At 39.3% G+C, this 13,621-nt stretch overlaps 1 protein-coding gene across 2 annotated transcripts; it reads left to right on the top strand.

Annotated features, from left to right (window-relative positions):
- The first annotated feature begins 5,659 nt into the window (after positions 1-5,659).
- Positions 5,660-12,838, top strand: LOC130135934 (TATA-binding protein-associated factor BTAF1-like). 2 transcript variants are annotated; one of them, XR_008815073.1, is made up of 3 exons: positions 5,660-6,162; positions 6,269-6,363; positions 12,436-12,838. XR_008815073.1 is itself a non-coding variant. In XM_056305828.1 (3 exons), exons 1-3 carry the CDS (start codon positions 6,114-6,116, stop codon positions 7,109-7,111), a joined length of 255 nt encoding a protein of 84 aa, XP_056161803.1. In that variant the 5' UTR covers positions 5,660-6,113; the 3' UTR covers positions 7,112-7,199. The 2 variants fall into 2 exon arrangements, 1 of the variants encoding a protein (XP_056161803.1); XM_056305828.1 differs by lacking the exon at positions 12,436-12,838 and adding an exon at positions 7,001-7,199.
- Positions 12,839-13,621: the final 783 nt, after the last annotated feature.

Raw genomic sequence — 13,621 nt, forward strand, 5'->3', positions numbered from 1 at the left:
CACAATTATAATCTTAATATACAAGTGCACACCGTACCGTCCACCTCCGATAACAAAAGGACTAGATGACCTGGCGTCCTAACTTCCAAAAATGGTACACCTCAAAAACTCTGATTAGACCCATGTACTAATCCCTACGGCCCTTACTCGGCGTCCACTCCGAGTCTGATTCATCACCATCTGAATCCGAACTCCCTTGAACAGTTGCTCCTCTGAGGACTCCGGTTCTGCTTCGATCACAATCGGGTGATTGATGTCGCCCGACTCAGCTGGAGCTGCGTTCTGATACTCCTCAGCCAGAAAATCGAAGAAATTATACTCAGGCACGTAATTGGGATCCATGTATTCCTCAAAAGGGAGTATATACTCCGGGTCTCCTACCGGCTCATCCGACTCCTCAGACTCGACCTCAGGCTCTACCTCGGGCTCCACCTCTTCGGGTTTTACCTCAGCCTCCGCTTCCTCGGGGATCGGTTCCAAATCGATGTCCATTGGATCGTCTTCAGCTTGCGACGCTTCGGGCTCGGGTTCATGCTCAGCCTCTGAAGATCCCTGAGCTGCGGTCGTTGATTGCAAACCCGACTGAGCTAAACTAGTATCCACACTAGTCAACTCTCCGTCTATCGGGGGTACGACCGTCGGGTCCCAATCCCCTACTAAATCAAACGGAACATCGAAGCCTCTAACGGGCCCGAACTCATCCCCGGCTTGATCCCTGAAGAACCAGGCAGTGTACTTATGCTCTTCCCAAAGAGGCAAACCTACATCTATAAACACTGTGGAAGTGTGCATAATCCAGGTCATCCCATCTCCCATCGGAAATTCTGTAGCGTCAACCTCAGTGTGCACTGGGACCCCAAAACGTTCTGGTGGCGGCGGTGGAGGATTCATGGTTCCTGTCGGGCTTCTGAAATGTTGGTTGAAACAACCATGAGAACACTTCTCAGCAAGTTCACCCATAAACCCCACCTAGGCTATCACGTACCTCCAGACAATTTTACAAAACACAATCACACACTTACACCACATACTCACATAGCATGCACATCAACACAATCGCAAGCATGCACAAATTTTCATGTCATGCACTCATTCCGTTCTCATCATATCTCCTCCACATTCCTCGCCAGTGACCCGCGTAAACATACACGCCTCAGGTACACTGCGACCTCTTTCCACAACACTTCCAGGCCCGCGTAAACGTACACGCCTTAGGCCATGTTTCTTGCCCGCGTAAACGTACACACCTCAGGCTCAACATCTACCACCTACTGCGTAACCTGCATTGAAGTACACGCCTCAGGCTAGCAGTCTTCCGGTAATACCGGGCATCGTCCCGCGTAAACGTACACGCCTCAGGACGGCACAATTTCCACGATTTCACATACCGTACCACGTACAATTTTTCATGCTTTCACACGTGCAACCATCACTTGCCACATAACTGGTCAATCACACGTAACCTGTGCACGCAACAATTATACACAAACCATGCTCACTCAGCATTCAGCACGGCCAATTTTAATAATTAAAATAATCTGGCCCAAGCGTGCACCCAACAAACATAATTAACTCAACCAATCGTACAATCACACATTTAATTTCACCACCACAATTTAATTATTTTCAAACGCACGTAAAACACAGAAATCATTATTTTTCTCCCACCAAACGACGCCAAATCGCTTCCGGTCCTTCACGGGACTTTCTCACCATAAATTCTCGGTTCTAAAAATCCAACTCGCGTCCCGATCGGCCCATCACGGCACCATGAACAGTAGACCACAGCCACTGTTATTTTCGAATTTCCAATAAATATTGCCCGAATTAAATCCTAAGGCCCGCCATAAAATTTCCACTCCCTATTCATGCAATTCCGCACCTAACTTTTACCAGATTTCGCCCAAAAATCGCCCGTCAATACCCAATACCCTAGGTCGGGTTTAGAGCGCGACTTACCCGCGTTCTAGACTATCGCGGCTAGAACGGAAAGTGGCGGCGCTCAATCGGGAACGGCGGCGACGAAGAACTGCTCCCGGCGGCGGCGATCGGCTTGGGGCGGACGGCGGTGGCTTGGGCGGTGGCCGGTTGGCTCACGGCCAAGGGGAAACCGAGAGGGAGAGAGAGACGAACGGCGTGGGGGTCGGGGGCGGCGGATTGGCAACGGCGCGGCTGTGGACGGCGCGGCGGCGGTCCGGCGGGCGCGGCGGCGGCGGGAGGAAGAGGCGGTCGAAGGGGGGCTCACGGTGAGGGGGGAAAGAAGAGAGAGAGGAGAGAGAGAAAGGGGGTCAAGGGCTAAATAGTGTCAATTTTGACCAACCTTGGCAATTTACCAAAATACCCCTCTCTAATCTTTTTAATCCGACGGCCGAGATTCGATCCAATCTAAAAATCAACGGTTAGGATTAAATCTTACTTAAAAATATCCAAGGGTAATTATGCCTTTTCCAACTTTGGGCCTAAGATGACCAAAATGCCCTTGTCCAACAAAACTAATCCTTTATTAACTCTTAGGGGCATTTTGGTCACTTTCTCCGTTTCTCATCGAAATCAAGTTTTTCTGAAGGATTCGGGCGCAACAAAAATTACACGCTACAACCGCAACGTCGTCCTAACGTCCCGTTGTGACTTCCAAATTTTTCCGGTGTCTGATTTGGGCTGAATTAAATAATTAAATTCTATTAAACACAACTCGAGTGTTTCTCAAACTAACGGGCGGCTTGTTGGGGAAATTCGCTTATTCGACCCGTGACTGACACTAAATCGAGTCACGTGCAATTTATTCAGACCGTCACGACTTCGGTTGTCAATAAAATCGCGAGGATCAATTACTAGATCCGTGGGGCACGATCGTTCGGTATAGGTTCAGGATCGTTCGTCAATTCATTTCGTGGTCCAACGGTATCACCCGCGATCCACTACTATGACAGTGGCGAACTGACCCCTGACTATCCTTAGATCGGCCAACAGTGGCTCAAAATATCACCTCGACGATTTAATGGTCGAAAGTCAATCCACGATCGAATTTTCTTTAGTCGTACGAATTTAATTCCCCGATTAGCCTTTCCCTAATGGTTAGCATCCTAGGAATGATCAGTTCCGGGTGAGAACTAACTACGAGTACATTCATAAAACTCAGTATTTTACAAATCCCAAATGGACTATTTTTCAGGATGTCTAACTATTCACATTCCATTCATTTTAACACATAATAAATTAAACGAGCCTTATTTCTTTCAAAAATTTCTAGATAATCCTTAGTTTACAATGTAAAAGAAAATATTTGACTCTATAGTAGATGATCGGTGAACTTTTTATTCATTATATGATGTCATCTATAGCTTATAGTTAGCTTATAGTTAGTTATTAACTAAATTTTATACACAATCTATCAATTTTTTATTCATGTTATTTTTCGTCTTCATAAAAGCTCGTGTCTCGAATATTTAATTGAAAAAAATAGTCGTCTTGGATTTAAGAAGAATTTGTTGTTGTAATAAAAAAAACAAAAGGTCTAGGTGAAATATACACACCATTAATCCTTATTTTTTTAATAAAATATTACTAAATATAAGGGAACTTAATTATGAATCCTATAAAAGGTTATATTCGGATTTAAAGAAATTTTGTGCCACGAAAATTATTGCTTGGATAATTTCAGTATTTATCAAAAAGGATAATTTTATTTATTATTTTTTTCCGTTTTTGGTTGAAAATACAATTGCATATAAAAAAAAATTGGGAGCTAACATCATCATATGCGAGAGAGGGAGAGAGTTCTTTGACGACTACGAAGAGAAAGGAGAGAGGGAGCTTCATTGTTTGCCCTAACCGTTGTAGTCTCGGTAGTTGCTTGCGAATTCTTACAGGTAAGGTAAAAAGTAAGAATAAAGTAGTAGATTGAAAAAGGTTAAAACCATTGAAAATTCATCTAAGAGGCCAAGATGTCCGCTGACTGTTCACAATCCATTCATTTTAACATATAATAAATTGAGTTAATACTACGAAAAACTCCAAACTTATATACCTGTGATAATTTTACCTCGAACTAATTTTATGATCACCAAAAACCTCAAACTGGTACACTTGTGACAAATTTACCTCGAACTATTTTTTTACCATCAAAAACCCCACACTGATACATTTGTGACAATTTTACCCCGAACTAATTTTTTGACCACCAAAAATCCCAAACTAATTTTTTGACCATTAAAAATCCAAAACTTGTACATTTGTGATGAATTCACCTTTCGTTAGTATCCGTTAAATTGGATTAATATTACGAAAAATCACAAATTGGTAAACTTGTGATAAATAGAGGGATAAAACCCCAAACTGGTACACCCGTCAACTATCACGTGTCATCAAACTTAGCAATTTGACAATAAAATTTAACGGAAACTAACGAAGGGTAAATTTGTCACAAGTGTACCAGTTTGGGGTTTTTGGTGGTCAAAAAATTAATTCGGTGTAAAATTGTCACATGTGTACTAGTTTGATATTTTATGGTCAAAAAAATAGTTCGGAGTAAAATTGTCATAGGTGTATCAATTTGGGATTTTTACGGTCAAAAAAAATAGTTTTGATTAAATTTATCACAGGTGTATCAGTTTGGGGTCTTTCGTGGTATTAACCCCAATAAATTTTAAGGAAAAATGGCATAAATGGTTTCTGATGCTTGACCTAAGGTGCAATATAGTCCCTAAATTTTTAATATGTTCAATGTGGTCCCTAACTTTAGCCCAATATGTAATATGGTCCATGAACTTTTAAATTGTTTAATGTGGTTTTTGAATTATATAAAAATGATCAATTTTGTCCCTAAGCTTAATTAATAGATGGACAACATTTAATATTCTCATATAGTTCAGAGATTAAATTGAATATATACCAAAAGTCTATAGACCATATTGAATAATTTAAAAGTTCAGGGACTACATTACATATTGGAGTAAAATTCAAGGACCACACTGAACAAATTAAAAGTTTAGGGAGCACACTGCATATTTGGCCAAAATTCAGGACCATTTGTATCATTATTCCTAAATTCGTCCGATTTCTTGCAAAAATTTCTTGATGAACCTTAGTTTAACAATGCAAAAATAATATTTGACCCTATAGCAGGTAGTCGGCTATTAATTATATCTTGTACACAATCTATCATTATTTATTCCTTATATGATGTTATTTATAGCAGATAATCGGTTATTAACTATATCTTATACACAATCCGTCAATTTTTATTCCTTATACGATATTATATTTCGTCTTCATAGATAACCCGTTTCTCCAATATTTAATTGAAAAAAATAGCCGTCTTGGATTCAAGAAGAATTTGCCGTCGCAATAAAAAAAACAAAAATTCCAAATGAAATACATACCATTAATCCTCATCATTTATTAAAATATTACTAATTATAAAGGAACGTAAGTACGAATCCTATACAAAGATTATATTCGGATGCAAAGAAATTTCGTGTCACGAAAATATTTGCTCGGATAATTTCACGAATTGAAAAAAAGAAGAACAATAATAATTTCATTCATTAAATTTTTCTTTTGCCTTTTTTTTGGGTTGGAAAATGCACATGCACAAGAAAATTCGGGAGCTTATATTACCAGATATGCGAGGGGTAGAGATAGAGTGAAAACGCTTCGACGACGACGAAGAAGAGAGACAGAGGAGAGGAGAACAAGGGAGCTTCCATATTCCCTTTTGCCCTAACCGTCGCCATTTTCAGAGGTTCTTCCCGAATCCCTAATTCCCTCTTCTCTCCTCCTTCCGCCGCTTCCCTCCTCCGTTGAAGAAGATCCCCCCCGCTTCCCAGCTGCTCCGTCGTCGCGCTTCCCCCTCCTCTCCCCGAATTCCTCCCCGATCCGAATTTGGCCCCTCCGTTCCAGAGGGACCCGGTCGCGCTTTCGCCGGCGCCGTGGCCCCGCTGATGCGAAGTGCCCGCGCGGTTGGCGCGGAGCCGCCGTTTTGATACCGAGCGCCGCAGCCGTTGCCGTTGCTGGGGATCCCGCGAATCAGGGGGTGATTGGATGATTGAGGATGCAGCCGCGGGTTGCGGATTGAAGGCATTGTTGCGTTGGTGGTGTGTGGTGCGGCAGCTATGGCTCAGCAATCGTCGCGACTCAATCGGCTGCTCACTCTTCTCGACAGTATCCTTTTCGTCTCGTGCTTGTTTGGATCTGGTGTTTGCTCGGTTGGTGGCTGTTGATTGGGTGAATTTTGCCCTTTTTTCCCTTAACGAAATTGTGTTTCTAGCTGGTTCGACTCAGTCCACGAGGTTCGCCGCGGCTCGCCAGATTGGAGATATCGCCAAGTCGCATCCCCGGGACTTGGCCTCTCTCTTAAAGAAGGTATTTTTATTTTCTCTGCAATGCCATTGGGACAACTCATCTAATCTAATCGTGGAGGAAGATATGTGTCGCTGCTGTTAGCTTGGCGTTCTGCATTAGAAATTTCATATGGGCATGATGACAAGTTTTGGGAATAGCTCTTTTACATCGTGCTGTTCGATATTGCTCTTTGAGGTAGTGCCGAAGCTAATGTGCAGAGTAGCGATGTGCATGAATATCGCTGTATTTTGAAAGTAAAATGATGGGACTTCTGCGACATAAATTTCATTGAAAACAAGAGAGAAGGAAGATGTCCAGATAGGGGCTCTCCTTTTGGTGCAGAAACCCAATGTTTGTTTGGTATTATTAGCTTTTGATGCTGCAGTGTCTGAGGCTGCCCTGTGCTAGGGTTTTGGCCGTAAATGGTGCTTGACAGATGCTATTTACGTGTGCTATAATGATAACGATTTCAGGAAGTGCTAGGCTAGGTGAAGGTTTGGCGAGTAGTTAAATAAGATCCTTAAAGTATGATATGTCCCATAAAATAGTAATAATATTTTCATTTCTTACAGCTGTGATATTAGTTTTTCAAGAAGTGCTAATGTTTTTTGCACCTTATGATTCTCATTCGCTTCTGTGAGTTTAATTATTTGATTAGGTTGCTCAATACCTTCGTAGTAAGAACTGGGATACGAGGGTTGCTGCAGCTCATGCTATAGGCGCCATTGCTCAGAATGTTAAGCACACATCTGTGAATGAGAGAAAATAATCTGAAAAATGAGCCCCCTTTAATTTTTGGTGGGAAAATCCTTATATACCTCCCCCAAGTTTGAATTCTAGTCATTTGATTGATCCAATGGCCTAAAATCTTCCCTTAGGCTGCGTTTGGTTGTCCGGATTTCTAAACAGGATAGGACTGGATAGGATAGGATAAGAAATCTTGGGATTTCTTCATACCATATCCAATGTTTGGTGGACTACGGATTTAAAATCGGATAGGATAAATTTTTTTTTTTTGCTATTCACGGGTTCGGAGGAGTCGGTGAAGGAGAAAAAGTCGAGAAATTTTTTTGGTGAAAACGCACAAGGTGTGGGGATGAAGATGACGGCAAGTGAAGCGTAGGGTTTATGGAAAAATAGGCATTAGAAATCCTATCCAGGTCTATCCCACCCCCCCTCCTCGGATTTTTTTATCCGGGCTATATCCAGTCTATATCTGACCTTATCCTATCCTGGACCACCACTAAACACAGGATAGGATAAAACATATCATATCCTGACTTTTATTCGGTCTACCAAACGCAGCCTTAGTGATTAAGAATATTCCTTAGAGGCTAAGGATAAGTGACATGGTACTATGAATGGCTATGATGCAATTTTAAATGAACGGCCATGACTCATTTGCTTAACCCCTAAGTAATTTTGCTTAACCTTTAAGTAATGGTATTTTGGTAATTTCACTTAGGGGCATTTTTGTAATTTCCAGCATATGAGAGAGAGAGAGAGAGAGAGAGAGAGAGAGAGAGAGAGAAGTGGCCTTTGCTTGTCGGAATTATGGCCGAGAATCAGTCGGCCCGATCGATTGGTTCAATTCCGATCAAACCGGGTTGAACCGATTTGACCGGTTTGACCGGGGTTCGACTGGGTAGAACCGGTTCGGTTCTTGGCTCAATTTGGTTCCAATTTTAAGCAATTTCATCCTTATTATGATTGAATGACTCAATTGAATTGAATTTGATTAAATTAGATTGAACCAATTTGAAATACAAGTACGAATTCACCAATCTTAACTTGTTTGGCTCAATTGCTCTTCAATTTGAGTTAAATTGCATTGCCAAACTAGACTAATGAATTTGATTGAAGTCTAATTAGCCAAATTGAACTTCAATTCATCAAATTGTATGTTAGTCTAGAGTGGGTCAAGTTGAATTGTATTAATTAGACCAATTAGTCTTGGATTTCTCAATCATTGGATCACTAAATTAGTCAAATTGACTCAAATTAATGTGAATCTTCCAAAATTGATTTCGAATTTGAGTTTCATATAAGAAATTAGGTTTATCCATCTTAATTACGCAAATCATGAAGAACTGATCGGAATCTTTAATTAGGGCTAAAATTGGGGGTTTTCAACCTTGGCTTGGAATTTTAAAATTGATTTGAAAATTTAATGCAATACGACCTCTAGATAAAATGTCGTAAAGGAAACTATTCTAAAAAATGAATAGAAATGAATTAATTTCATTTTTGGTCGATTTGAACCAAATTCAGCAAATTGGGAAAAAGTTGATTTTAAACCGATTTTTGTAAAATTGATGATGCCAAAGTGAAAAGCTAAAAAGAAATTGATTTAGGTCGTTTTGAATTTTTTTCAATTTTTTTGGACAATGTGTTGATCAAAAATCAACATTTTAGTACTTATATACTAAAATGCCAATTAATGGGTCAAACTTTGAATGTTTTGAAAATTGATTGTGCAAAAGTGAAATTGACACTATTTTGGAGTTTTTTATGCAAAAAACTAAAATTTGACTTTGGGTTGACTTTTGGTCAAAGTTTGACAAAAAATTCAACTCAAAAGTCAATTTTTTAACTTTTTAAAATTGAAATGCAAAAAGCTAGAAAGTGAATGGTTAATGCTAATTCAGATGCTAAATGACTCTTTTTGGTTGAGGATTGGGTTCCGTCGTGATCGAAACTCTAATCTCAAGCTTTTACCTTTCAAGATGCATCAGCTAAAAATTAAGTGTCAACAGCTACCCCTCTTTGAGAGGGAGTTCAAAAAGGTTCATCTCCAAGATCAAATGATACCTGCGATATTTAGTCGACTCCACTGGAGATAAAAGGAAAATAACAAAATGAATGACATTTGATTAGAAGACGTACTTTTGAAATTTACCTCGAGCCTTGGTATTGATCTCACCATTGATGTTCTCATCTCTCTTTCTCTCGGCCATGTAGTGTAAATGGTAAGGAAAGAAAGGATGGAGATGAAAGGAAGGAAAAGAAAGGAGGAGTAGTCTTTCCATTATAAGAAAGGGGTTTCGACTAGAAGGAATAGTCTTACCATTGTACGAAATGGGTTTCGACTAAAAGGAGTGTTCTTACCATGTAACAACAGATTTCGACTAAAAGGGAATGAATCGGTCACAGTTACTAACATTCATCATGTCGATTCGAAAAGGGAATGGTCATGAGTGCGAGAGCACATCATGCCGATTTAAAGAGGTCACATGTGAGAAAGCTCACTATGCCTAATTTTGAAAAGGGGATGGTAATAAGTGCAAGAGCACATCGTGCCGATTTGAAAATGTCACGGGTGCGAAAGCTCATCATGCCTAATTTGAAAAGGGGATGGTCATGATTGTGAGAGCACATCATGCCGATTTGAAAAGGTTACTGGCGCGAAAACTCACCATGTCGACTTGAGAAAGGAAGAGGATAATGAAGATCCGCTCCACTTGGGGAATTTTGATTTGAGAATGACTGCAAGCTGCAATTACTTGGATATTAAAGATTCGAAGCTACTAACCTGCATCCACTTGGAAAAATTGTTGAAAAGGAATCATTCAAGATTGCATAACCAATCAACTAAGAAATTTAATCAAATGAAAACTTTGAACGTCATTCAAATAATTGTCAATCAATCTCTTGGTAAATGCCATTCCTTTAAAGGAAAACTTCGAACAAAATGATTTTGATATCTTCAAAAAGGGTTGGTTAAAAATGCCAAGTTGAAGCACCTTAATCAAAAAGGTCTTCGTATCATGGCTCTCACGAAGGCTTTTATTCCCATCCATTAATGTGGGATTCCAACTTCGATCACTGGAGATACCTCATATAACTTATGCCAAAGGCTTTTGGAAATATTCGCGGTAAATACAATATGATCAATCAAAAAGGTCTTTTGAAGGACCGTAATGTAGGTTTGGTCATGGGTTTACACGAAGGATTGTCACTTTGAGGTCAAGAAAGAAGTGTTATCAATATTTTCATTGGGTTTACAAGTCAAGAACCTTGAAGATAAGATAAGACAGGATTGCTTCCACTCCTTCAAGCGGTAGCTTCTTTGTGAAATCTTCATGTTCACTTGAACCATTCCAATCGGGGGAGATTTTGAGAGGGTTGTAATGTTGGTTCGGATGAGGCTCAAAAGGCTTAAAATTTTGTAGAAGAGATTTTGAAAAGATAGTGATTATCTTGGCATTATTACCAAATCATCGAATCTTGATGCGATTTGACTCTTGAAACTTGTCTCGAGAGTCCATTTTTTCTTGCAACACAAAAGCTTTCCTCTTTTCTAAGCATCTTTTGCAATTGAAATTTTGTTTTCATCATAAGCAGGTTGCTTTTGATGCATTTTCTTTTTCATGGACATCTGCCTTTTTTTTACCAAGCACACTGCTTTTTCATGTCCCATAGTATTTATCTTTTGAGCTCTTAGGACTCTCGAGACACTCTTCACATATTCACCAATTTTTTCAAATTTTCTTGGTAAATCATATGCATTGCCCCAATATGGAGAAATAATCACCACTTGGGCTTTAAAATGAACATACTTAAAGATCCACTTGGTTAAGCAAATGATATAAGTGCTTAGGTAGAGGAAATAATACTTTTCTTTACTTTGGGATGCTTTGGGCTTCCATAAAAATCCACTTGTAGTTACCATAAGAAGGTTGACGCTAGTGACAGCAATAAAATCTTTTTTAATCTTTTTACTTCAAAAATGATCAACCATAACCTCCTAATTTATCTCAATGTGGAGTGGTTCTTGACAATGGTACTTTATCCTAAGTGTTTAGGATAAAGAAATGAAATACCTTTTATCACTTCAATTCATGTATTCAATGCGAATAAATCCTATGTCCTAAGACAAATGTTTAGTTTTTTCGCTCAACTCTAAAAAATGAATAGGGATGTGTTTGGATAAAGCTTGCCTTTTGTCATCTTAAGTGCTTTGACTTGACATGACTAGCATTCACTTTTGCTTTGCCAAAAAATCATTTGTTTAAATTATCCTCCGTGAGGATTTTTTATGCATGATATGTTTTCCAATGTATGAATAAATAATTTGAAGAATGCCATTCAAATTCTTCAAAATCATATTTTCAAACTTGTTTCAAACTTGGAATTGTTTTTCCAACTTTTGAAAAACTTTGGAAGGTGTTTTTGAAAAACGTTGACAAAGAACATTTTTTCCGAGGTTTTGTTCACTTACTCCACAATGGGTAGTTGACAGCAAGGAGATTATGTCGATGTATAATTCTTGACACAGCGTCGCCTTTGAGTTTGGTCTCTGCAAGAGTGTTGTTTCCTAACAAAAGGAAGGAAACGATGTCAGAGAATTATATTGGAAATATACAATTTGCTTTTCTGCTTGATTCCATATCAGAAAACACCTCCCATTTCCTTGTGAATGTTTTGATACCTACAAAATGAACAAATGTATTTATGCAATGTATGCATGATATGCATGATACAAGTGACCTAAAAGTGACTTAGTCTTGCTCGAAAAATAGCTTCACGGCCTTTCATTCATGGAAAATATTTCTTGACAGCATTTGCATTTATAAGATTTGGCAATTCTTGATCATCCATTTCGGTAAGAAGTAAGGCTCCACAGGATAATACCTTCTTTACAGCATATGGGCCCTCATAATTCGGGGTGAACTTTCTGCGAGGATCCAATGTGTTGGACATAACCTTCTTTAGCACAAGATCATTAACCTCAAAGTGCCTCGGTCGAACTTTGCGATAGAAGGACTTTGCCACTCGCTTTTAATAACTTTGCCCATGACATAAAGATTTTACCTCTTTTCGTCAATCATGTTAAATTGTTCATATTTTTGTTGAACCCATTTGATTTCGGAAAGCTTCAAATGTGAGAATACCCTTAGTGAAGGAATCTCCACTCCACGGGTAGAACAACCTCCATTCCATATACAAGTGAGAACGGAGTTGCCCCAGTTGAAATACGGATTGAAGTTCGATATGTCATTAGTGCATAAGGCAATAGTTTGTGCCAATCACGATAATTCTCAGCAGTCTTCGATATAATTTTCTTTATGTTTTTGTTTGCCGCTTCCACAGCTCCATTCATTTGTGGGCGGCATGGTGAAGAATTCAAGTGACGAACGTGAAATTCATTAAGCAATTCGTCCACTATCTTGTTTAAATTGGATCCATTGTTGGTGATGATTTCTTTGGGAACTCCATATCGAGCAATTATATCATGACGGAAGAATTTTGCCACATTCTTTGTGGTGACATTGGCGTATGAATTTGCTTCGATCCATTTGGAGAAATAGTCAATGGCCACCAAAATAAAGCAATGCCCATTTGAAGCTTTAGGATTGATGGGTCCAATAAAATCAATCCTCCACATAGAAGAAGGCCATGCTTCGGACATTTGATGTAACTCTCTTGGAGGAGCATTGATCTTGTCCCCATAAACTTGGCATTAATGACATTATCGCACGTGTTGAATGCAATCCGTCTCCATTGTCAATTAATAATATCCGAGTCTCATGATTTTCTTTGCTAAGAGGTGACCATTCATGTGTGGGCCACACTCACCTTCTTGAATTTCCTTCATCAACTAATTGGCTCCTTTGGCATCCACACACTTTAGCAAAACCGAATCGAAGGATCTTTTATAAAGAGCATCTCCACTCACAAAGAATTTTGATGCTAATTTCATCAAATACTTTCTATCAGCTATTTGACTCCCTTCGGGAAATGTGCCTTTTTGGAGATAGGTCATGATATCGTAATACCATAGCTCGCCATCAGATTTTTCTTCAATTGTCATGCAATAAGCCGGGCGTTCAAGGATTTCAATTTTGAGGGGATCAATGTCTAATCCATCCATAACTTGTAACATTGATGACAAGGTTGCCAAAGTATCGGCAAATTGATTTTCAGACCTTGGTAGCTACTCGAAAAATATCTCTTCAAATTCTTCAATTAATTCTCCAAGAAATTTGTGATATGGTATCAATTTTGAAGCACGTGTTTGCCATTCACCTTCAGTTTGAAGAATGATGAGTGCGGAATAACCTTGACTTGTAATCTCTTAACCTTCATATCAATGGCAAGTTGTAAGTCAAGGATACAAACTTCATATTTCGAGATGTTGGTACATGGAAAAACTAGCTTTGCGGCCACGGGATAATGTTGACCCATTGGGGAGATAAATACTGCCCCAATGCCCGAACCGGATAAGTTAATGGCACCATCACAATACATAATCCATTTGTCTTGTGAAATCAAGAGA

This window comes from Syzygium oleosum, unplaced genomic scaffold (assembly GCF_021117445.2).
Source record: "Syzygium oleosum isolate NSW1041296 unplaced genomic scaffold, Sole_v2.1 Sole_v2.39, whole genome shotgun sequence".
Classification (NCBI taxonomy): Eukaryota; Viridiplantae; Streptophyta; class Magnoliopsida; order Myrtales; family Myrtaceae; genus Syzygium; species Syzygium oleosum.